Source organism: Pteropus alecto, unplaced genomic scaffold (genome assembly GCF_000325575.1).
Source record: "Pteropus alecto unplaced genomic scaffold, ASM32557v1 scaffold92, whole genome shotgun sequence".
NCBI classification, from domain to species: Eukaryota; Metazoa; Chordata; class Mammalia; order Chiroptera; family Pteropodidae; genus Pteropus; species Pteropus alecto.
The window spans coordinates 3,738,770-3,763,028 of record NW_006432447.1 but is presented as its reverse complement, the minus strand read 5'-3'; the positions used below and the strand labels follow the sequence as shown (position 1 = coordinate 3,763,028).

Sequence of the window (24,259 nt, the reverse complement as noted above, 5' to 3'; positions counted from 1 at the left end):
TTCGTCAAGTCTCATTTCTCAGTTTGTTCTTTTATGGATCATGCTTTTGGTGTTGTATCTAAGACATCATCACCTGACCCAAGGTCGCAAAGGTTTTTTCCTATATTTTCTTCTAGAAGTTTAATGGTTTTAGGTTTTCCATTTAGGTTTATGATCTATAGCGAGTAAATTTTTGTATATGGTATGAGGTATAGAACAAAGTTCTCTTTTTTTGTATATGAATGTGCAGTTATTTCAGCACTATTTGTTGAAAAGATTGTCCTTTCCCCCACTGAATTGTCTTTGCACCCATGATGAAAATTGGTCATCTGTATATTCTATTTCTTAGATCTGTGTCTGTCTTAACACCAATGCCATACTGTTTTCATAACTGTAGCTTTATAATGAGTCTTGAAATCAGATACTCTTAAGTCTCCAACTTTGTTCTTTTTCAAAGTTATTTTGGCTAGCCTAGGTTTTTTGCATTTCCATATGAACTTTAGAATCAGTTAAATTCTAAAATTCTAGATTTTGATTGGAATCATGTTGAAGCTATAAATTGATGTGAGAATTGACATCTTAACAATGTTAAGTCTCCCTACTCATGAGCAGTATCTCTGTTTATTTGAATCTTTACTTCTCTCATCATTTTTTTTTGTAGTTTTGAGTACATATTTTATCAGATTTATACCTACATCTGTATTATAAATAACATTGTTTTTATTTCAGTTTTCAGTCATTTGTTGCTAATATATAGAAATACTATAGAATTTTGTATGTTAATCTTGTAACCTGCATCCTTGCTAAACTCACTTATTCTAGCTTTTTCATAGATTCCACTGGATTTTTTGCATAGATGATCATGTCTGTAAGTAAATATAGTTTTACTTCTTCCTTTCCAATCTGGATGGCTTCTATTTCTTTTTTCTTGCCTTATTTCACTGACTAAAAACATACTTGTCTTATTCTTATCTTAAGGAGAAAGCTTTCACTTTCTGCATTGAGTATGATGTTAGCTATAGGTTTTTTTCATAGATGCCCTTTATTAGTTTGAGGATGTCCTCATCTATTGCTAGTTTACTGAGAATAAATATTTGATTTCGTCAAATGCTTTTTCAGTGTCTACTGAGATAATCATATAATTTTTCTTTTTTAGTTCGTGTAACAAATGACATTGATTCATTTTTCTAATGTTAAACCAACATTGCATCCCTGGGATAAACTTTACTTGGTCATGATGAATTGTCCTTTTATATATTGTTGGCTTTGATTTGCTAAAATTTTGTTTAGAATTTTTGCATCTATGTTCCTGAGAGATATTGGTCTGTAGTTTCCTTATGTTGAGTAATGCTGGTTTTGTAGAATGAATATGAAAGCATTCCTTCTTCAATTTTTTGGAAGACTGAACAAAATTGGTATTATTTTTTCCTCTAATATTTAGTAGAATGCACCTAAGGGGATATCTGGTCCTGGAGTTTTCTTTGTAGGAAGATTTTAAACTACAAATTCAATTTATTTAATAGATACAGGACTATTCAGGTGATCCATTTCTTCTTCAGTGAGCTTTGGTAGTTAGTTTGTGTCTCAAAATTTTGTTCGGTTCATCAAAGTTATCAAATTTATTGCCATAAAGTTGTTCATAATAATCTCTTATTGTCCTATCAGTATCTATAGAATCTGTAGTGAGGTTGCTTCTTTCATTCCTGATATTGGTAATTCGTGTCTTCCCCTTTCTTCCTGATCAGGCTGGCTAGAGATATATCAATATCATTGATTTTCTGAAATGACCAACTTTTGAGTCTATTGATTTTTCCCATTTGGCTCCACTGATTTCTACTTTTATATTTATTATTTCCTTTTGTATGCCTATTTGAATTTAATTTGCTCTTCTTTTTCTAACTTCTTAAAGTGGAAGCTGATCTCTTTGATTTGAATATTTCTTTTTTTCCTATGTATTCATTTGGTGCTATTAATCTCCACTAACTACTCATTTAGCTGCATTCCACAAAATTGAATACATTATGTTTTCATTTTCATTCAGTTCAAAATACTTCCTAATTTCCCCTTTGATTTCTTCTTTGACCCGCTGGGTCATTTAGAAATATATTATTTAGTTCTCAAGTATTTAGGGATTTTACAGATCTTTCCATCATTGATTTCTATTTTAATTCCATTGTGTCAGAGAACATACAGTATATTATTTGAATTCTTTGAAATTTATCGAGGCTTGTTTTATGGCCCGAGATATCTATCTATCTTGGTAAATCTTCTATGTGCACATGAAAAGAATGTGTTTTTTGCTGTTATTGGGTGGTATGTTCTATAAATATCAATTAGATCGAGTTGGTTGCCAGTGTTGTCTGAGTCTTCTATATCTTTACTGATTTTCTGTCTACTTGTTCTATTACTAAGAGAGGGATGTTGGAGTTCAGAGTATAATTGTAGAATTGTCTATTTTTTTTTCCGATCAGTTTGTGCTGCATGTATTTTGACATTCTATTATTAAGTGCATAAATGTTTGGGATGGACATATCCTTCCGATGAATTGACCTTTTATTATTACAAAATGACATTCTTTATCTCTGGGTTTTCTCTCTCTGCACTGTGTCCTGGAAATTTTCTCATGGCAGTAAGCTGGGCATCACAGCTATTTTATGTCCCATCTCTCAGGGATCACCATCCTTCATTGCCTGAACAGTGTTTTGGAAACCATTATTTTATATATTTTGTCTGTTTTTTGGTTGTTTCAGGTGAGAAGGCAAATCTGGTCCTTGTTACTCCATCTTGGCCAGAACCAGAACCATATCATTGCTTAAAAAAAATTCAACTTTGTATATATATATATACCAAAACCACTGAATTTTCAATCGAATTTTAAAGTGAAAAACACTGTTAAAGGGTGAATAGGATGATATTTGAATTATACCTTGATTTTACAAAGCATCATCCTTCGGGGGCTTGTCTGCAGCCCTGGAACTTTGAATAATTCCACCAGGTACCAGGCACATCCCCACCTTAGGGACCTGGCATTTGGTGTTCCGTCTGCCTAGAATGTTCTCACTGCAGAAATATATTCTCACTTCATTTAGGTCTCCACTTAAATGTCACATTATCTAGGAGGTTTTTCCTGAGCAAACCATCTACACCGTTATTCACCCCACCCCTTCATTTCTGTCCTCCTGCTCAACTCTTTTTCTTTATTCTACCTTTTACTGTTGCATATATATTTATATTTGTTTAATACATTTATTTGTTTGTTTATTTGTCACTCCCTACTAAAACAGATATGAGAGCAGGGACTTTATTACTGCTATATCCTCTAGCATCTAGACTACTGCTTGGCTCATAGTGAATCCTCAATAAATGTTTATGGAATAAATGAATGAATGAATGCTGAACAATATATGTGCCGTCACAGGTTTGATGTGCTCGCTATATTATTTCTAATGCACATTAAATATGTATAACTATTAAAATTTAAAACCTACGTTTATGAACTTTCTAAAACCATTTCATACATCACACATTCGAATATATACTTTGGGATACTGAGTTAAAGGAACATAAACAGTTTTCTTTACTGCAAGACTTAAAAGAACCTTCAATATGAACTATATTGGAAGCATATTTCTAGGCTATATTGTCTTTAAGATTTCCTAAAAGGACCATTTTTTGCATATCATTCTGGGCTATTTACACAGAAAACATTCTGAAAAACTTTGCATAATGCATGTAAGAGAGTAACACATTGGGCCTGATACATAGTTTGGAATTCAGTAAACAATTGTTTCTCTCTACAGTCATATAAACTTTTCAAACTTTTAAAAAAAAAGTAACTTTGAGTATTAGATCCATTTCTGAGGGCAATAAAAGTTTTCCTCCAGGGTGTTTTTGAGGAAGATTTTGTGCTAACATTTATAGCAGTAGTGGCAAGGAGAGGAAAGTGTGGCCAGGCCCCACTCTATGAGCATGAATTTGCAAAGCCTATGTTCTGAAGCACCTGGGCTCCCCTTAGGTGCCACACCTCTAATCCTGCTACCAGGGTCAGGCCTGACTCAGAGCACTGCCCACCCAGGCCTGACTCCAGAGCAGGAGATTTCCGCTCTACTAGGTCTTTTATTAAGGAAAGGAAAGCTTAAAACATTACTGCTAAATATTAATTAGTTTGGTGTTTAAAAGGATGCCCCGTATTTTGAGAACTTTAATCAAGGCTGGTTGGTTTAGGCTCAAGTGTAACTAACACCTTCTGGGGCTGAGGCCTTTTGGGGTGGTTCGCAGCCCTGGGATGGACAGGACTTTCCTCGGGCATCCAGCACCCTGAGGTCCTACTTCCCTGGAGGCCACCCCATCAGGGTGGAGGGGCGCTAAGCCTGGGATGCCTTCCAAGTGCTCCGAACTCTGAGTTTCTCTTCTTCCAAACTCGGGAAGTGCAGACACATGGCATCGTGATAATGGTAATGATGGCAGTGATGAGGAGGAGTTCGATAAGGACGGTATTTATTGGGCAATTACTGCATGGAAGGTCCATGCTAGGCACTTTGCTTATGCTTTTTTTTAATCCTTACAGACAACATTGTGGAGGCTTCTGTTGTTATTTCCATTTGTAGATGGAGAAAATAAAGCACAGATGTACACAGCTAGCAATGATTTGAACTCCCCTTTGTCTCCTATACTGTCAGTCTGTTAATCCTCTCCCACCTCACGGGGCTGACCCCTATGCCTCTGGGAATGGGAGTTGTAATGAGGGACAGGGGAGATGGTGGTGTGGACTGGATTATCAGAACCAACAGGCACACCTACTTGCCCTTCTTCCTCCTTGCCCAAGGGCCTTCAGAGAGCCAGGTACTCCATTTCCTATCTGAATTTCAAATCGAATTCATAAGCTTGCTCAGGAAGCCTTCTCTGTGGTTTCTACATTGAGGGTTGTCACAGCCTTCCTGTGAGAATCACAAATCTGTTTCTCGTTTTCTTTCAGGGGGCCTCATTGCCCTTGTCCTCCCAGAATCCACGAGACAGGAGATAACTGACCTCAGGGGCCAGTAACGAGGCTCTCTAGTACCTGTGGGACCCCCAGGCTTTGGAGCAGGCTGGCTCTGAGTTCTCGGCTCTGAGCTCTTTTTTTGGGATCTTTGTCTCACCTTCCACTGTTAAGGTCCCCACTCTGGGAACATCTCCTCCCCACCGACTGGGCCTCACCTCTGCTATGTGGTTGCATCAGCTCCCCCATTTCCCGGCCGTCCAGTCTTCTCTTCTGGTCTCTGACTTTGGACCCCACCTCTCCCTGGCTTTCAGCTGTGTGGCTCGCTGTACCCCAGTTCTCAGGCTTCATGAATCAGGAAAACCCAAGCATTAGCAGAGTCCTGGAGGGTGTGTGTGTGTGTGTGTGTGTGTGTGTGTGTGTGTGTGTTTATTGTGTTTATTTTATTATATACATAACAAAACTTACCATCTTAAGTATACAGTGGTGTGGCATTAAATACATTCTCATTGTTCTGCAACCCCACCACCATCCATCTCCATAACTTTTTCATCTTCCCCGATTGAGATTCTACATCTATTAAATAATAGCTCCCCATCCCCCATTCCCTAGGCCTCGTCTGTCATCATTCCACTTTCTATCTCTATGAATTTGAGTATTCTAGGTACCTTTTATAAGTGGAATCATATAATATTTGTACTTCTGTGATTGGCTTATTTCACTTAGCACTGTGTCATTCAGGCTCATCATGTTATATATGTGCCAGATTTTTCTTTTTAAGCCTGAACAATATCCCACTGTATGTGCATACCACATTTTGTTAATCATTCATCCAGCAATGGACATTTGGGTTGTTTCCTCCTTTTGGCTTTCGTGAATAATGTCACTATGCACGTGGATGTATAAATACCTGTTCCAGTCCCTGCTTTCAACTGCTTTGTCGGAGTCCCGTGTGCCTATATTTTCTGTCAGGTTGGAGATGGAAGGCACCTGAGCTCTGCGGAGTCAGCCCCCGCCCTCTCCACCTGAGGAGACTGTGGTGCAGATGGACAACAGACTTACCTACGGTCAGACCCAGCTAGAGGCAGAGCCAGGCCTAGGGCCTCTCGATTCCGCCAAGCACGTCCCCATCCTGTCACGCTGCCTACTCCAGTGTTGGCCCAAGTCTCAAGCCTTCAGGGTAAGGTATTGACCAAATCCTTTGCCCACTTATAAGAGCAGGTGTTTCTGGGCTTTCCCACTCATATGGCCCCCAGCTCCACCCTCTGCCCCGTCAGCTTCTAGAACCTTGCATCTTCTTCCATCGACAGAGAACAGCAGTGGGCCTGGAGTCTCCCGACACCCTATCTCACCTAGGGGCCCTATATTCTTGGCAGGGGCTCAGTCTTCGTAAAGAGCAGAAGCCCTGGCTCTTCTCCTGCACCCTCAGAAGCTGAGACGTTTCCACCCTGGCTTCTGCCCAAACCTCAGACACAAGTGCTGTTGTCTTCCCGAAAGAGACTGGACCTGGCTTTTCCCCAAACACTTGAATCCACATTTTTTCTTGAGGAGGGGAAGGGGAAGAGGACATTGGAAGGGCAGTGAGAGGAAAAGGAGCATTTATTAAGTATTTTGGGGGATCTAGGGGCTTTACATGGTGAGCTTCTATGCTCAGCAGCACTTCCCCATGGCCCCAGCTGAGAGCAGGGTGCAGGCAGAGCTGGCCTGTCCTTCCACCATCCTCCCCTTTTCCTGCTGGCAGTGATGTGGGAGGAATTTTCCTCTTTTCCTTTATAAGGGAACATGGCTACTGGCCTGAGATGATGAAATCCAGCCCTGTAGGCCCCTGCCTGACCCCTTTATCCTGGTTCCATTAGCCATCACTGTTTGGATGCTTCTGGGGACATGGAGCTCACTGATCTCCAAGGTGCCTGGGGCAGTGCTTGCTGGTAGAAAGCCCTTCCTTACGCTGAGGCCAGATCTGCCTCCCAAGCCCCCTTTCACTCTTGCTCCTTCTGCCTGCGCAGCGATGTTAGCAGTTACTGCTGCCCAGACTTTTCTTGAAGGCCAGACCCAGTGCTAAGGACTGTTTCATTTCATGCTTATAACAATTTTGCTAAATTGAAATGAGTGTCTCCGCTTTACAGGTGAGAACAGCTCTTCTTAAGCCATCATGCGCCAGTACTACTGTATTAGTTGATAAAATGGTGCAATGATTTCGTATCACTGGAAAATCGCTTCTGCCACTGCCGTGCTCTGTCCCTGAGGGCTCCAGTGCCTGTCCAGCAGCCCTCTGATTGGTCAGGCCCCTGCAGGCGAGGGCACGAAGACTCAGAGAGGGGAAGTAACATGTCTAGGGTCAGATAGCTGATTAGAGCCCCATTTCTCCAACCCCAAAGCCAGGGATCTTAGCCTGCTCTGTGCTCACCTTAGCCCTACTAGGCAGTCTGGGAGCTTAGGGACCCACCAGCAGCCAGTGACCTAGAGTCAGCTCGACAAGGCCGAGTGTTAAAGGTGCAACATGCACCCTCCTTCTTCAAAGTTACTGCACAACCAGGGGTCATACCAAGCTTGTCAGCACCCCAAACCCCAGGTGGTTTTCCTCTTACTCATATTGCTGGCAATCGGGTCCTATACTCCTGTGGTTAATTTTGGGGTTTGTCCTGATCTCAGAACATCATGGTGATCGCTATTAGAAGTCATGTGAGCAGTTTAGGCGGAGTGCACCAGCCCGATAGGTTTGAGACCTCACTAGTCTGCCCTTGTGTTGGGTGATGCCACCAGCTCCAGGCCCCAGTATAGCCACTGTCATCCTGTTGTTACCGTGCCCCAGGTCTGAGTGACTGTGGGCTCCTCTTTCCTTTGGGCACAGACAGCCCCCGGACAAAGATCATGTGCCCTTAATGGTAGAGTCTGTGGGATATAGCCTCACAGTTGTTGCAAAGAATAAATAAATAAAACATTATCAATTGTAAGCTCTTTGAGGAGAAAGGCTTTGTCCACCATCCTATCTCTGATGTCAGCCTGGAGCTGGCACCTATTAGGTGCTTAGTTCTTGTTTATTGAGTGGGTGAGGGAATAAGGCACATTGTGAGGAGCTTGGCACATAGTAAGTCTCAGTGTTTTATTCTAACATGAATTTTGTCCTAATATTATAATTGTTCTAATATGATTTATGTTACTATTTATGAGGGTGGCTTGGCGCTTTCAAAAGCAGACCCTCTCACCTGTGCAGATGAGGGGCCACCAACCCATCTGCCTGCATCTGGGGAGGTTCAGAAGTGAGGCTGGAACCCCTGACTTGGAGCTACTACCTTCGTCTATTCCTCTCTATAGCCATCACCTCCAGGGATGTGTGCTTTGGTCCCTGTGTACACAAGTGAGTTCACTAATTCATTCAACAAACACTTCTGCTATGTGCCTGGCTCTCTTTTGGGTTCTGAAGATGCAACAGTTGGCAAAGTAAAGTCCCTGCTCTGATGAAACATATTAGAATGGGGGAGACAGCATAAATGTGCAATGTGTCAGGTAGCGATAAATGCCGTGAAGGAGAATAAGGCAAGGGAAAGGAAATAGGCGACCAGGAGCGGGTTGCTACCTTGTGTAGGCTGGCCAGGGAAGACCTTCCTGATAAGATGATCTTGGAGCAGAAACCTGAGAGAGAAAATTGTGGGGAAAGAGAATCTCAAACAGAGAGGGTATCACATGCAAAGGCCCTGAGGCAGGGCTGTGTCTGGCCTGTTTGAGGACCATCTAGGAGGCCAGGATACAGAGCAAGTGAGAGGGAGGGTAATAGGAGAGGTCAGAGAGATAGATGGAGGGCACTCATCTCCTAGGGCCTTGTCGGGAGACAAGCCATTGGAGGATTTTGAGCAGAGGAAGGACTTGGTCTGACTGGTGTTTTAAAGGCCCATTTTGGCTGTGGTGTGGAGAATAGGGGAACCAAAGCAGAAGCAGGGAGACCAGTTAAGAGGCTTCCGATAGTAGACTAGGGCTCTGGTGAAGGAGACAGTGAGAATGAGTTAAATTCTGGATGTATTTTGAAAAAGGAAGTGGGATTTGTTGGAGGGAGTATATAGGTGGGGCAGGGGCAGAGTAGAAAGAGCCTTTGGCCTGTACAACTGGTACAACAGAGCTGTTTATCAAGATTAGGAAGACTGGCGAAAGCAAGTTTTGGGGGGAAATCGAGAGTCTAATTTTGGACATATTAAATCTGAGATGCCTTTCACACACGCAAATAGAAGTCAAACTGGCAGCTGGATGTCTCAGTCTGGAGTTAGGAAAGATGTGTGGGCTGGAGATGGAAATCTGAGAGTTGCCTTGTAAAGCCATGAAATGAGAAATCACCAAGGAAGTGAATGTGGTTAGAGAAGGGGTCCCAAGACCGAGCACAAGGACCCCCAATGTTTAGAGGGTGACTAGGGGCCAGAGCAGGACCAGTCACTGCAGTAGGAGAACCAATGCCAAGTGAAAAAGGCTCTGCCGAAAGGGAGAAACCATCAGCTGCACCCACTGCTGCATCCAGGAGGTGAGGACTGAGAAGGGCCCTTTAGAGTTAATGACATAGAGGTCATTGGTGACTTGACAAGGTCAAGTTTGATAGAGCAGTGAGGAATGAAGGCTGATTGCAGTGGGTTCAGGAGTGAGTGGAGGAGAAGGACGGTGAGAACAAACGAGTCAGAGCGTGGCTGTGGAGAAGAACAGACATGGACAGCAGCTAGAAGGAGATGCGAGGTCAAGGAGTGGCATTTTTATTTTTAATTTCTGGCTCTTTTATTTTTGTTTAATTTTTAAGACGAGAGAAATTACAGCATGTTTACATACAGATGGAGAAGAACCAATAGAGAGAAATGGATGATACAGGAGAGGGAGGAGACAACAGTAGCAGCAATGCCCTTTTTAGGGGACAGGATCTAGTGCCCAGCTGAAGGGGCTGGTCTTAGACAGGTGCAGGACCAGGTCATGCCCCATAGCGAGGGCAAGCAGAGCATGTGTTTCAGAGAAAGGAAGATGGGATTTTTTTTTTTTCCCCTCACACAATGTTTTAAATTGAGATATAATTCATGTGTAAAATTTCCCCTTTTAAAGTATATAATTCAGCGGTTTTTAGCATATGCGTGAAGTTATGCAGTCACAACTTGCTGATTTATTCACAAATCAGCAATCATTAGAATCATCACTACCCAATTCCTCAACATTTTCATCACCTTCCCCCCACAAAAAATCCATACCCATTAGCAGTCACTCCCCATTCCCCCCTACCCTTAGCCCCTGACAACACTAACCTCCTTTCTGTCCTTATGGATTTGCCTCTTCTGGATATTTCATATGAATGGAATCATGTGGCATGTGGCCTTCTGTGACTGGCTTTTTTCACTTAGCGTGTGGTTTTCAAGGTTCACCTATGTTGTAGCATGTATCAGAATTTCATTCCTTTTTATGTGAGAGTAATATTCTGGTATATGGATATACTACGTTTTATCATTTCATCAGTTGATAGACATTCGGGTTGTTTCCATTTGGGGCTGTGATGAATAATGCTGCCATGAACATTCATGTGCAAGTTTCTGTGTGGATGTGTGTTCTCACTTCTCTGGGGTCTCTCCCTAGGAGTGGAATTGCTGGGTCAAAGGATCACTGTATGTTTAACATTTTGAGTAACTACCAAACTGTTCTCTAAAGCGGCTGCACCATTTTACCTTCCTGCCAGCAGTGTAGGAGGCCACTGTCTCCGAGGTGGGTTGGTTTCGGGTGGAAGCTTATAGACTTTAGTTCCTGATTTTCTGTTTCAGATCCTCACTTGGGAGCGGAGGCTCATGGAGAGAGGAGGCGGTGGGAAATGATGTCCCCAGGATTGGGAGAGTGTTTAGAATTGTTGGGTGCTCTAAAGGCCCTGGTTGTGGGTGCTCTCAGACTCCTCCCAGCCACATGTGACTGCCCAGGGGCAGGTGTGGAGCAGGTAGAGGGTTTGGGGTAACCAGGTGAACGTGGATGTAGGAAGCATAGCCTCCAGGCTGTTGTCTTCTGTCTCTGCAAACCTCAGGCCTTCTGTCCTCACCCACTCCTTTCAGACCTGTTCCTCTTCACAGGCCTTGAGGACGCTGCTGCTGGCTCCCCATTTAAAGACAGGCAAGTGCCAGGAACTCAGCAAGGCTTGGACCCACACAGGCTTAGGTTCAAAAAGTACCTCTTATGCTCATTAGCAGTGTGAACCTGAGCGGGTAGGTCAGTAACCTTGCCTGCCTCATTTTCCTCACCTGTAAACGCTGGCCTCCTAGAGTAGTTGTGAGGTAGAAATAGGGTTGTAGGTCTACACTTTGCCTCCCTGTTCTTCTCCATGGCCAGGGACCCCAAGTTCCCATCTGTCCCTGCATGTTCCCGAGTTCCTGATGACTGAGATTCCCTGCTGCTCTTTCCTCTCTTCTCTTTTCTCCCTGAGAGTGACACAGGGAAAGGGGGGGTACCCTGGCTCCTCTAAAAAATCCCACAAAGCCATAGTCTGTCTCCCTGAAAGAATGTGTACCCACATATGCAATTCGTCTGCCAACTCGGGATTCACGGGCTTCATGGGCTTCATGAAAATGTATCCCAAGGACCCCCTCACCCACTCCCCCAGCTGTGTCCACTCCCCCAGTTGTGTCCTCTGAGTTGGGTGGCCAGCACTGCTCCCCGATGCCTTCTGAAGTCGGGGCCACCACCAGGGGGAATCTCCCTGACTGCCAAGGAGCCAGCCCTGCCTGCCGCAAGATTCTAGCTCCCACCCCTTCAAGAGTCCCAAGTGGCCTGACTTTGCACACCCTGCCCACACTTTGGAGAAGAAGAAAGCGGCCTTTTTCTGGGAACAGTGCATGGTCGATGCGGCCAGCCCTTCTGCCCGGCACCCAGCCTGCTCCATACACACCCTTACCCAGAAACGGGAGAGCAAGTTACAGTGGCAGAGATGCTCAGCGAAGTGGCATTACTTTATTGAAGTCTTTTCCTGGCAAGGGCACAGGCTTCCCCACCTGAGTCCCCTGTAAAATGCACACAACTCCTCCGCCTCCCCGGTGGGTCTGTGGATTAGAGGTGTAAACAGCAGCAGGCACAGTACTTGGAAGCATATTGTCTCTAGAAATTATCATCTCTATTGTTTCCCATCCAGAACACTTAACTTTACTCTGAAGAGTGCATTATAGAAGTTAAAATGTCAGTTTCCAGTGATTTCCCTTCAAGCCAGCATGGCTGTTTGAACACAACAGCAGCGCTTCGTCTAACATGCACGTGATGTGTTCAGTCATCCTCGGTTACTTTTTGAGCTCTCATTGGGTGCTGAAGCTTTGGGGGGAAACAGAGAAAGGAAAGCTAGGCTCAGCCCTTTTGGGGCTCCACCCATGGTGGGGAGCTGAGCCAGGCCTGGAGGCACAGACTTGGAAGATCCGATGGCACACACAGCAGGAAGGGTTTGGAGACTGAGGTCAGAGGCTGGGACCTCAGGAGCGAAGGTGGACTGTGTAGCCAGCTAGAGAGCAAAGGCTTAGAGTCGAGATAGTCTGGCTGGTTCTGGGTGGCTATACCCACTCTCTCTGGTTGAAGGAAAAAGACTGGACCGGCTGGGGCAGCGGGTCCCTGAGGAGATCGGAGTGCCCTCTTCCCAGCACGTGGTCTCGGGCAGATCCTTTAACTCCCTGGGCCTCAGTTTCCTCATCTGTACTGGGGACCAGTAACAGTACCTTCTTCCCACAGTCGCGAGGAGGACTGAGAAGGCGTGTGTGTATAAAGCCCCTGGCACAGCGCTTGCTGCCAGTAGGAACACGGTGGGTGGGACTACTTTTAGTGAAAGAGCTCAGACTGTACCCTGGGCTGCAGGCCAGTGTCAGAGCCTCATGCCAGGGTTTGCCTCCCTCCGGAAGCCCTGGAAAAGGAGGGGTGGGGAGAAGGAAAGGAAGGGAGAGCAAGAAGGACAGAGAAAGAGAGAAGAAAGAGGAAGGGGAAGGGGGAGAAGGAGGAGGGCTCAGTACAAACTGGGCCTGGCGCCCCTTCCATGCTGGCCCACCTGCTTGGGGCTCCATGCCACACCAGCATGTGGGGCTTGGCTTCTGAAATCCCCAAGATCCAAGAGCAGCCCCAGGGCTTCCACTTAAATCCTCTTCAGGGACATTGCTGACCCTGTCAACCTTGGAGTGGGAGGACTGGGGCAGGCCAGACAGAGGCGCACAGCACTCACCCTCTCCGTCTCCAAAAGTTACAATTTCTGTTACTTTTTTCTCCTCCTTCCTTTCAGTGCATCCATCTCTCTCTCTCTCTCTCTCTCTCTCTCTCTCTCTCTCTCTCTCTCTCACGCACACACACACATGCAGAATACCTCTTCTCTCACAGTGACTAATTCTGTCTTGGGAGTCCTCCTACCTTCGTGACATCAACAGGCAGGGGGAATGCAGGCAGAATCATAATTTCTTAAAAGCATAGCTGCCTGTTATCTTCAGCCTCCCCCAGGAAGTCTTGGAGGCAGAGCTGCTGACAAGGGGCCCGTGACCAGGCATTTCCAGGTGTATGTGTGCGAAGGGATGGGCTGGACGAGGGATGGGACCCCATACCAGACTTGGCCCAGCTCAGCCCGCACCTCCTCCTGCCTGGTTGTAGCTGCCCTCCCAAGGCCCAAAGTTTATAATTCCCAAGGTACCCTCAGCTCTCATCTCTCCCGCTGGCTCCACAGCCATGTGTGTTCTGTGTTCTCAGGGTGGCCCCATTCATTCTTCCCTCTCCATCTCAAACACCTACCCATCCTTATGCCCTTGTCGCCTCTGCCCAGGTCTCTCCTCCACCTCGTCACAGGCCTCCTGCCTCCATGGCCCTCCCACTTTGGCTGCCAAACTCCCCGTCTTCTGACTATATCTCTCTCGTCTCTGAATCTTCAGTAGCTCCCCAGTGCCAGTGAGGGATTCAAGATTCAGGGTCCCCAGCCTCTGATCTCCCTGTCTCCTCTTTCTCTCTCTTGTTCCCTGTCACAGACTTTTTGCCCCAGCACTCAGCCTCCGCACTGCTCTCTTCTTTCAGCTCCTAGGCTCTTGTTCATGCTGTTTCTCTGCCCGGAAGACCTTTTTCCAGGCCCCATCTTTTTATGTCAAATTCTATTCTTTTTTCGAGGGCAGGATTAAATGTCCCCTCTTTGCTAAAATCTTCCATTATCTATCCAAACCGACGGGACCTCCCCCTTTCCCTAGATTTCCCGTAGTATCACTTTCTGTTCCACATTGGATTTCTTCTTTCAGTATCAGTCCAACTGGCCTCTGTGTACCTTGATAGAGAGATACATCTTTAACCACCTAAAGTACCAGGCAGACTGGTTGGCATGGAATAGGTACTTAGAAAATAATTTGCAAATGGATAATTGAATACACCTCTTATGGTCCCACATGCAGGCTGCTTCTGCCCCCCAAGGTGGGTGGGTCTGGCAGTCACCACATACCCACATGCTATCCCTGTCCAGTTTATTAGGATTATGCTAGAAAGTTCCTATATTTCCTGTGCTCTGAAACAATTTTTAGATTACAAGAATAGCTTTGTGCCATTCGTGGGGTAGATTTTATCCCTTCAATTTCATTGATAATCGGCCTATTCAAGTTGTATATATTTTCTTCAATCAATTTTACTTATTCATATTCTGTTAAATCACCTATTTCATTGAGAATGGAAGATTTACTGCTATATAGTTTTCTCTCATAATTAAATATATATCATCTCCATAGTCATAGGCCTTTTCTCTTTCCAAATGCTTATTTGTCTTTTTTTCCTCCGATAAGAATTGCTAATGCTTTTTTTTTTTTAATTTCGTTCTTTCAAAGAATCAGCTTTCTATTTTTAGATATCAATACTTTTTCCTTCCTCTCATTTTCTTAATTTCTACTTTTAGTGATGATTTCTTCTTTCTTTGGTTTTATTTTATTTTTCCTTTTCTAGATTCTTGATTTAAATGCTTACTTAATTTTTAGTCTTTCTTGTTTTCTGAAGTGCATTTAAAGTGCATAACTTTCCTTTGAGTCTCTCTTTGGCTTCAAACCAGAGGTTTGATTACTGTTGTTGTTCAGTTCTAAATTATTTGTAATTTGTGATTTGCTTTTCTCTATAACTGGAGAGTTAAATAGCAGTGTAACTTTTTAAATTTACAAGTGGATAGATTTTTTTATACTTAGTTTCTATTACTTTCTGAGCTTATTGCATTATAGGCAAAAGATGGTGCATATGGTTTCTGCTTTCTGGAATTTTTGAAATTTTTGTTGATAGCCTAACATACTCATTTTTTGTGATGATTTCATGTGTGTTTAAAAATGCTTATTTCCTCTTTAGGTGTAAAGTTTGTTCTCACTGTCTCTCGTCCACTTATCTGTTTATTTCTAAGAGAAGCCTGTTCAGTTCTCCCACAATGATTATGGGGTTTGTCAATTTCTATTTTTTAAATCAGTTTTTTATACATATATATATATTTAGGTAAAATTCTTAGATGCTTATGATTTGTGACTTTGGCACTTCTTGATACCCATACTGTTTTCCCATTATAAATACCCTGGTTTGTCCTGTTTAATGCTTTGGCCTTGAGTTTTGTTTATGGATGTGTGTCGCTGGCATATTCTGTTTCATTCTTTCATTTTTTATTTTCCTATGCATTTTGTTTTATATGTATCTTTGTAGGAGTAGACAAATGGATTTTTTGTATTTAAAATGCTGTTTTTAAGGTATAATTGACATATAACATTTTATTAGTTTCAAGTATACAATATAATGATTTGATATTTTTTATATCACAAAATAACAACTACAAGTCTAGTTAACATCCATCCTCATACGTAGTTATGAAAAATTTTTTTTCTTGTGATGAGAACTTTTAAGGTCTACTCTCAGCAACTTTCAAATATACAATACAGTATTTTTTACTATAGTCACTATTCTGTAGATTATATCCCATGGCTTACTTATATAATAACTAGAAATTTGTACCTTTTAACCCCCTTCACTCATTTTGCATACCCTCCACCCCCTCACCTCTGCCTCTGTCAACCACCAATTTGTTCTCTGTATCTATAAGCTCTTGATATAGGTCTTGGAGATGATTTCTGGATTTGATACCAAAAGAAAGGTAACAAAAGCCAAAATAAACACATGGGACTACATCAGATTACAATCTGCACAGCAAAGGAAACCATCAACAAAATGAAGGGTAACCTACTGAATGGGAGAAGACATTTGCAAATCATAGATTCGATAAGGTGCTAATATCCAAACTATATAAAGGATTCAAACAACTCAATAGTTAAAAAAAAACCCATTCAATTAAAAAATGGACAAAGGATCTGTCTGAATAGGCATTTTTCCAAAGAAGATATACAGATGGCCAACAGGTCATAAAAAGGTGGTCAGCACTGCTAATCATCAGGAAAATGCAAATCAAAATCACAATGAGATATCACTTCCTACCTGTTAGAATGGCTGTTATCATAAAGGCAAGAAATAAACAAGTATTGGCGAGGATATGGAGAAGGGAAGCCCTTGTACCCTATTAATGGGAATGTAAATTGGTACAACCACTTTGGAAAACAGTATGGAAGTTCCAAAAAAAAATTAAAAATAGAACTACCATATGATCCAGCAATTCCACTTCTGGATATTTATCAAGGTAAATGAAAACACTAATTTGAAAAGATGTATGGCACCCCCATGTTCATCACAGCATTATTTACAGTAAACAAGATATGAAAACAACCTAAGTGTTCCTTGATGGTGAATAAAGAAAATGTGAGCTATATATATAGTAGAATATCATTCATCCATAAAAAAGAATGAAATCTTGCCATTTCCAACAACATAGATGGATATTGAGGACATTATGCTAAGTAAAATAAATTACACAGAGAAGGACAAATACCGTATAATCTCACTTATATGTGGAACCTAAAAAAAAAAAAAGGCAAAAACAAAACCAAAATAACCCCAAAATAAGCTCTTAGATACAAAGTATCTGCTTTTCACAGCTGAATTTAACCCATTTGCATTTATTGTCATTAGGCACAGTTAGATTTATTTCGGCCATCTTACTTCATGTCTGCTGTTTTAACTTTCTTATTTTTGTTTAATTTATTTTTGCCTTTCATTGGATTGGTTCCATTTACTTTGTTCTGTTTTTCTTTCCTATAATGATTAGGAAGTTTTGAGCTTAATTTTTATACTAGTAGTTATCCTATGTATATAGACATGTGTACATATACTCAGCATCTTGATGTAATCCTATGTTTAGCCTCTTCCGAAATGCGGCAAGAACTTTAGTAGTAACTTACTTTTTACTAGCTCCCACCCTCAAAAATGGGTCATCATAGATTTTAGTTGTAAATTGTCATTCATTTTCTTCAAATTGTGTAACAATATTTATTTAAACTTACCTCATGTTTTGTTGTTTGCTTACCATTGTTTATAATACTCATTTTTCTCTTTTATGGATCCATTTTTTGCTTTTCCGTAGTATATCCTCCAAGAATTCTTTTAGAAAGCATAGGTAATATAATTTCTAAGACCATCGATGTCTGAAATGACTATTTTTTTTCCCAGATGGTCCGTTTTGATTTTCAGCTTCCTACTGAGTTTTTAAAATTCTGAATGATCATATTTTTAAGTATCCTAGGTCTCTAGTTTTTGTTTTGAATAATAGACACACTCAAAATCTGTGAATATATTAATTACAATATTAACTTAATGTATTCTGTTCAATATAGGCCTTTCCATCCCCATTTCAGCCAGATCCACACTATTTCATCTGTTTCGTTGATTGTGGTTCTGAGTGGGATTTATTTAGGAAAAAAGGCTCCACTCCCTCCAGATGAAAGTGCAGTCTTCCTGCCTTTCCCTAGGGAATACTGGGGCAGCTCCCTCAGTCTGCTCATTGGTCCTCAGCCATAGATCCTATTTTCTTGGTCCGTCCAAATAATTCTAGGATGTCAGAGCTCAAAGGCCCTGAGTTCCAGGAACCCTGCCCCTCATTTCATATGTGAGGGGAACAAAGCAGGGATAGCCATGTGCCTCCCTCTGTGGGGCACATCACAGATTCTTGTGTCCACCGAGCCTTGCCCCTCTGGCACCCTGAGTGACTCGAGAGCATGTGCAGGGATGATGACAGGCTGTGGGGACAAGATCACTTTCTCGGGCACTAGGTAAAGGTGCTGCCTGAGGAGGTGTGGATTCCCGGGTGTCTCGATAGTTCATCCTGTGGCTTTCCTTGCCAACACACACCGCAGCTCCCACATCTGTAACTCCTGCCTCCTCAATTTCTGACTTACGTCTCCAAATGCCTATTCGAAGTCCCATGTAGATGTCTGAGAGGTTCTGAAGCCTGTGTCAAGAACTGAGGCCCCTAAACCCTGTTTTTCACCCAATTGTCCCCACCTCAGTATATGACACCACCATTTATTTGGCTGAGGTCCAAAACAGCCATTGTCTTCAGAGCCACTCTCTCTCATCTCCCCCATCTCCACATTTTCCTCCAGAAAGCCCTGCTCCTGTTGATTCTGTCTTAGAAAGTAGCCTGAATTAGCTCACTTCTCATAGCATCCACCCCACACTCCAACTCTGCCCCTTGGTCCTTAGTCCAACCCTCCATCGTGTCTTGCCTGGATTATTACACTAACCTCCTAACGAGTACCCCAGCTTCCACTCGTGGTCTGTGCTTTCCCAGCAACCAAGGTAGACTTTTCAAAAGTCCTACAGATCACGTGACTCTTGCTCAAACTCTCCAGTGGCCCCTGTCCTATCTGGAATGAAGTAAGGTTACCCGGGCGCAGCAGGCCCTGAGACCTGCCCCCGCCTCCTCTCTCTCCTCCACTCACCCTTCCCTGAGCTCCCCCAGGCCATCAGGCCCGCCCTTGTACACCTCCCCTCCCCGGTACCCTCTGCCTGGAATGCTCGTCCCCTAGGCCACATGGTTCTCCCCTGCTAGCATTTAGTCACTGCTTAAATATCATCTCCTGAGAGATGCCCTCCTTCCCTATCCAAAATAACACCAACTTCTGCCAGTTACCTCCAACCAGCCATATTGTTCTTCACAGTATATACTCATCTCCACGAGAAATTATATTATCCATTCATTTGTTTATCTCCCTACTAGATTATAAGTTCCATGAGAGCAAGGTTTTTGCCTTGTTCACCCTGTATCTATAGTACCTAGAATACTGCTTGGCACATAGTAGGTGCTCAGATAGTTCTTAAATGAATGAATAAATGAATGAACAAAATTGGATAGACTTCACATTAATTTTACGTTCAACTACTATTTGGACACTGTTTATGCCAAGCTCCGAGTAGATGGGTGGCTCACAAAAGCAGGTCCCTGCCTCAGGGAGCTGAAAGTCCAGCTGGAGGCTGATTAAATGTGCAGCAAGAACAATAACAAGAAGGGTCCATATAGGGGTGGGAGACTCGTAGGGGCTCAGGCAGCAGAATGCAGTGGGTCAGAGTCAGCTGCCAAGGCAAGGGAGTGGGGGAGGTGGGGGAGGGGTGAGAAGGAATCTCAGGCCCAAAGGTGGGGTAGAGCACCCCGGGTGGGGAAAGCAGACTCACAGAAGACAGTCCAGGCACGGTTCTAAGGGCTTTGGTATAGCAACTCAAAACAGCCCTGCTGATTCCCGTTTTATGGAGGCACAGAAAAACGAGTTGCCCAGGGTCACACTCTGGGAATGAGCAGCCGGACTCAACCCAGAATCTGGCTCCAGAATCTGTAACCAGCCACTCCACTGCCTCCAGGGAGAGGGAAAATTGGGTCAAGTCAGAGAAGTGAGCGAGAAAGAAGAATGAGGAGAGACTAGCAAATGAGTAGGGGCTTGCCAGGACGCTGAGGGGTTCAGACTTCATGGTGCCCATAGGACTTTGGCAGAGCCTGAGGGAGTCAAGCTTGCACTTTGAAAGTGAGATCGCCACCCCCACCCCAGCTGTGGCTGTGACCTCTCTGACACAGGCGGGGATGAGCATGTTATCTCAGAGCAGGCACCAGGAATCCACGGGGTGGGGTAGTGAGAGGGGATGGATGAGTTGAGGCGGGGAGACCCTTTGCTGAGAGAGTTCTCCCCAGCTCTCTGTTCCCGCCTCCCACCTTAGCTCCCCCTCCCACCACCCTGTATCAGCCCCTTCCCAGGAGGTAAGTGACCCTTGCTCACGAGGGGCTAGTCCTTCCCCATGGCCTGCCTGGTACCTTCCTGACCCAGATAGCCTCTCCAGGGCTTGCCCCAGACACATCCACAAGCAGGCTCTCCTCCCTAGGGACTGCAAAGTAGAGGCACTGTGTCCATTTACAAAGAGGGAGAGAAATCTCAGACAGTCAGGTAACTTCCCCTAGGAATCATTTTAGAGCATCTGAGCCCAGGTCTGGGCACTGGCCAGAGGGACTGTGAAGCAGAGTTGGTCTGACTTTCTGACTTTCTGAGGTTTTTCTATAGATAATTAAGGACTGGGGAGCAGCATGGGTTGGAATTGGTGGGCCCAAAAATGAGTCAGTTAGAGCCTTACATGAGGTGTCTGAGGCCCTACCGGGACCCTCACATCACAGCACAGGGAGCATGAGTGGCTTTTATAGGGACAGTTAAGATTGAGCCGCAGAGGGGACAGAAGCAGCATGGGGGTCTGCAGGCTGCTGGGGCTCCAGGGTGGATGGTGACAGCTCCTGACCGGCCCCATCCCACCCCAGTTCTGGACACAGCCGGGCAGGAGGAGTTCAGTGCCATGCGGGAGCAGTACATGCGCACGGGGGACGGCTTCCTCATCGTCTACTCGGTCACAGACAAGGCCAGCTTCGAGCACGTGGACCGCTTCCACCAGCTCATCCTGCGTGTCAAGGACAGGTGAGCACACCTGGGCCAAGAACTTGCTGGGCTCCTAGTTCGGAGCAGGCTCTGTCTGCCTCTGCCTCTGTCTCTGTCTCTGTCTTACCCCCACCCCACCCCACCGCATCCCCCACCTACGCACCTCCCTCCCTTCCCTCCCTGCCTCCTTTAAATACAGCACTAAAGATTCTCTCTCTCTTTCTTTCTCTCTCTCTCTCTCTCTCTCTCTCTCTCTCTCTCTCTCTCTCTCTCTCTCTCTCTCTCATTTTCAGGTGAAAGCTGAGGCACAGCAGGGCAGAGCTGGCTTCAGACCTTGGGCCCTCTGACTCCTACTCCTACCCTAGTTCTTTCTGTGGGGTCAAACTGTTTCTAGGGCCTCAAGGGGTCAGCTCCCTCCCATCTCTCCTAAACTGTCCCCACCAGTGAAACAACATCTCTGTTTTTCAGCTCCAATTTAAGCAAAATTGGAGTCATAGTAACATCTCTGTTTTTCAGCTCCGATTTAAGCAAAATTTTATTGTTAAAAAAATGAATTTTCTCCCCGGTTTACACTGTAAATGGTTACATTGCATTTGTGAGATTTACAGTCCCCTAATTAAAGGCTAATTTTTATTTCTTAGCATTATGTGGAGTAGTTAAATAATTTGGAGTCTGTTATAAGCCTAACTGGTCTTTTCAGTCAACGGGATCTTAAACGGGCACTGTAAAGAAAGTAAAAGGACCAATAGGAAAATAGCAAGCTTTGAGCAAATCTCAGTAAGTTTGAAAAATCCAGTTAACACCTATCCCAAAGGTAAAGGGTTAATAGCTTTATAAGGTAAAGGGGTACACAACTGACACACACACGCCTCCAAGAAAGAAATGCGGGTTAAGCCCCTGACTATAGGAATCTCAAAAAAGAAAACGTAAATACTCAGATGTGGGAAATATTCAACATTTTTGCTTATCAGAGAAGTACAAGGAGAAATAATAAAGTACCATTTTCACCTGACCAATTATAATTTTCTTACTGAAAATAGCCAACGGTGACAAAGACGCTGTGAGACTAGCATTTTGTTCGCTTTGAACAGCAATATGGCCACATATGTCAGTGGAAATCCTTAAGGCAGACATGCTTCTTGATTTCACCCTTTCTTTCCTGAGAGCCATCCTGATTTTGCAGCTGCCATTTACTGAGTGCCAGCTATGTGCCTGGCCTTAGTGCTCCTCACAAGCCATGGCTGATGGCCACAGCAGCCCTGCACGGTTCGTGCATCAGGGTGACCTAGAGATGGGATGTAGCAAGTCTGGGCACCCAGCCCCTAGCCCAGCAGCCTCTTGGTGCCCTCACTGACAGTGTCGAGCCAGGAGGTTCCCCGGAGGGCCCCTCGCTCACCTTGCAACAGGCCTAAGGCTTCAACCAAGACAGCCAGTAGCCTCCAGGCCCCTTCCCTTTCCAAGAGATGTGGAGGAAAGGACTCAGGTCAGGCCCAGGCCAGCGGGGAGGTGCCGTGTGCTATGTTATGCCTGAGCTGTGGCTGTACTGCCCTCACTGGGGTGGCGACAGCAAAACCTCATGAGCTACTGTTTCTTTATTCCTCAGGGAGTCATTCCCGATGATCCTCGTGGCCAACAAGGTGGACTTGATGCATTTGAGGAAAATCACCAGGGAGCAAGGAAAAGAAATGGCGACCAAACACAATGTAGGTTGTGTGTGTGTGTGTGTTGGGGGTGCCAGGAAATGGGTAAGAGTCAGAAGTCAGTACCCCATTACTCCCACGGTCCTGGCTGTGGGAATGGAACTCGGACCTCCTAGGTAGTGGGCTAGATTCCACAGAGAGGCTTAGCAGGCATATGCAATGTGGGGTATTTTGTGAAACAAGACAACAGACCAGAGAGAGAGCACCCTCTGGTCAGTCATTAGAGGCTCTGATGTGGGGAGCAAGTACCTTCACAGTGGACTGCCAGCTGTGGTGTACAGGCCACCTCCTGAGCCCTGACGCAGGAGATTCATCGCTGGGCTGTGCAGAGGATTGGCTTCTGTCTCCTTCTCTGAGCCAGTTGCCTGATTATGTTCAAGATCATCAGATGAGTTGCCATTCACTAAGCCCTGCTCCGTGCCAGGCATTGTGCTGGGGGAGCGTTCCTCACAAGCACACACTGAAGTGGGTACAATTATCTCCATCTCACAGGTACTCAAATTGAGTTTTGCCCAGGCCACACGGTGAACGTCGGCAGACATCTTTGTTTTGTTTTGTTTTTCACTGTGATGCTTCTTTGCCCTCTGGATGGTGCTGGGTAGGGTCACTGGGCTTCTTCTCACCGTTCTCCCATATCAGCACGGCCCATGGCCTCATTGGTCAATTATGTAGAAGTCCACCCTGCCTGCTCGGAAGTCTGCAAGGTTGCTTCTTCCCTGGTCCCAGCTCTGTGCGTAGCGGAAAGGGGCTCATGCGATGTAGCTCTGCTTGCCTCTGCCTTCTGTGTTCATTCACATATTCATTCAGCAGCCCTAGGCCCTGGAAAACACAGCTCCTTGCCTCATGGTGCTTCCTTCTAGTGACAGGAGAAAGACAATAAACAAAGCAAGTCAGAGTGTGTCAGAAGGTGACATGTACTATGGGAAGAAGGTTGGGAATGTGGGACGGAGGGGTGCTGTTCCAAATAGGGTGGTCAGGGAAGGCCTTGTGGGGAAGGGTGCATGTCCACGATGGCTGAAGGAGGTGAGGGGATTAAGCCCTGCGGATATCGGATATCTGGGGAAGGAATGTTCCAGCAGAGGGGATCATCAGTGCAGAGGCCCCTTGCTGATCATCAGGAACAGCAAGGAGGCCAGGGTAGCTGGAGTGGAAGGAGTAGGAGGGGGTGAGTAGCAGGAGTGGGAGCAGAGAGGCCTCGAGGATTTTTACTCAATGTGAGAGGGGAAACCATCCGCAGTTTTTGAGGGAGGAGTGACGAGGTTTGACTTATGGCTGAACAGCTTTTCTCTGGTGGCATGCAGAGAGAACGGTCTGTAGGGACAAGGGTGGGAGCAGCAAGACCATTTAGGGGCTGCTGCAATAACCCAGGTGCAGTGGACATGGACCAGTGTGGTAACGAGCAGTGGTAGGAATCTGGATATATTTCTAAAAGAGCCAACGGGATACGTTCACAGACTGGATGGGGGGTGAGAGAAGAAGAAAGGAATCGAGGGTGATTGCAAGGTTTGAGGCGTGAGCCACCTTCAGAGGACTGGGGTCACGGCAACTGGGCGGGGAGACTGTAGAAGCGAGTATGTGGGGACACCAGGAGCTTGGTTTTAGATCTCTTTAGTTTGAGGAGCCAAGTAGATACTCCAGTGGAAGTGTCAAGGCAGAAGTCAGATATACCAGTCTGGAGGTAAATACTGGAAACTAGCAGCACGTAGATAGAATTTAAAGCTATGAACCCCACCAGAGTGGGTGTAGCTAGGCAAGGGGCCTCTGGATTGAGGCCGGGGACACTTCCGTGTCGTGATGCGGGGAGATGAGGAAGC

General features: G+C 44.9%; 1 protein-coding gene across 2 annotated transcripts in view; it reads left to right on the top strand.

The window, feature by feature from the left end:
* MRAS (muscle RAS oncogene homolog) overlaps positions 1-24,259 on the top strand; it is a 57,796-nt gene that overhangs the window by 26,147 nt on the left and 7,390 nt on the right. For both annotated transcript variants that reach the window (XM_006907201.3, XM_025043645.1), the window contains 2 exons: positions 20,631-20,784; positions 22,349-22,448. In XM_006907201.3, the coding sequence (XP_006907263.1) occupies positions 20,631-20,784; positions 22,349-22,448 (254 nt within the window). The remainder of the gene's footprint in view (positions 1-20,630; positions 20,785-22,348; positions 22,449-24,259) is intronic.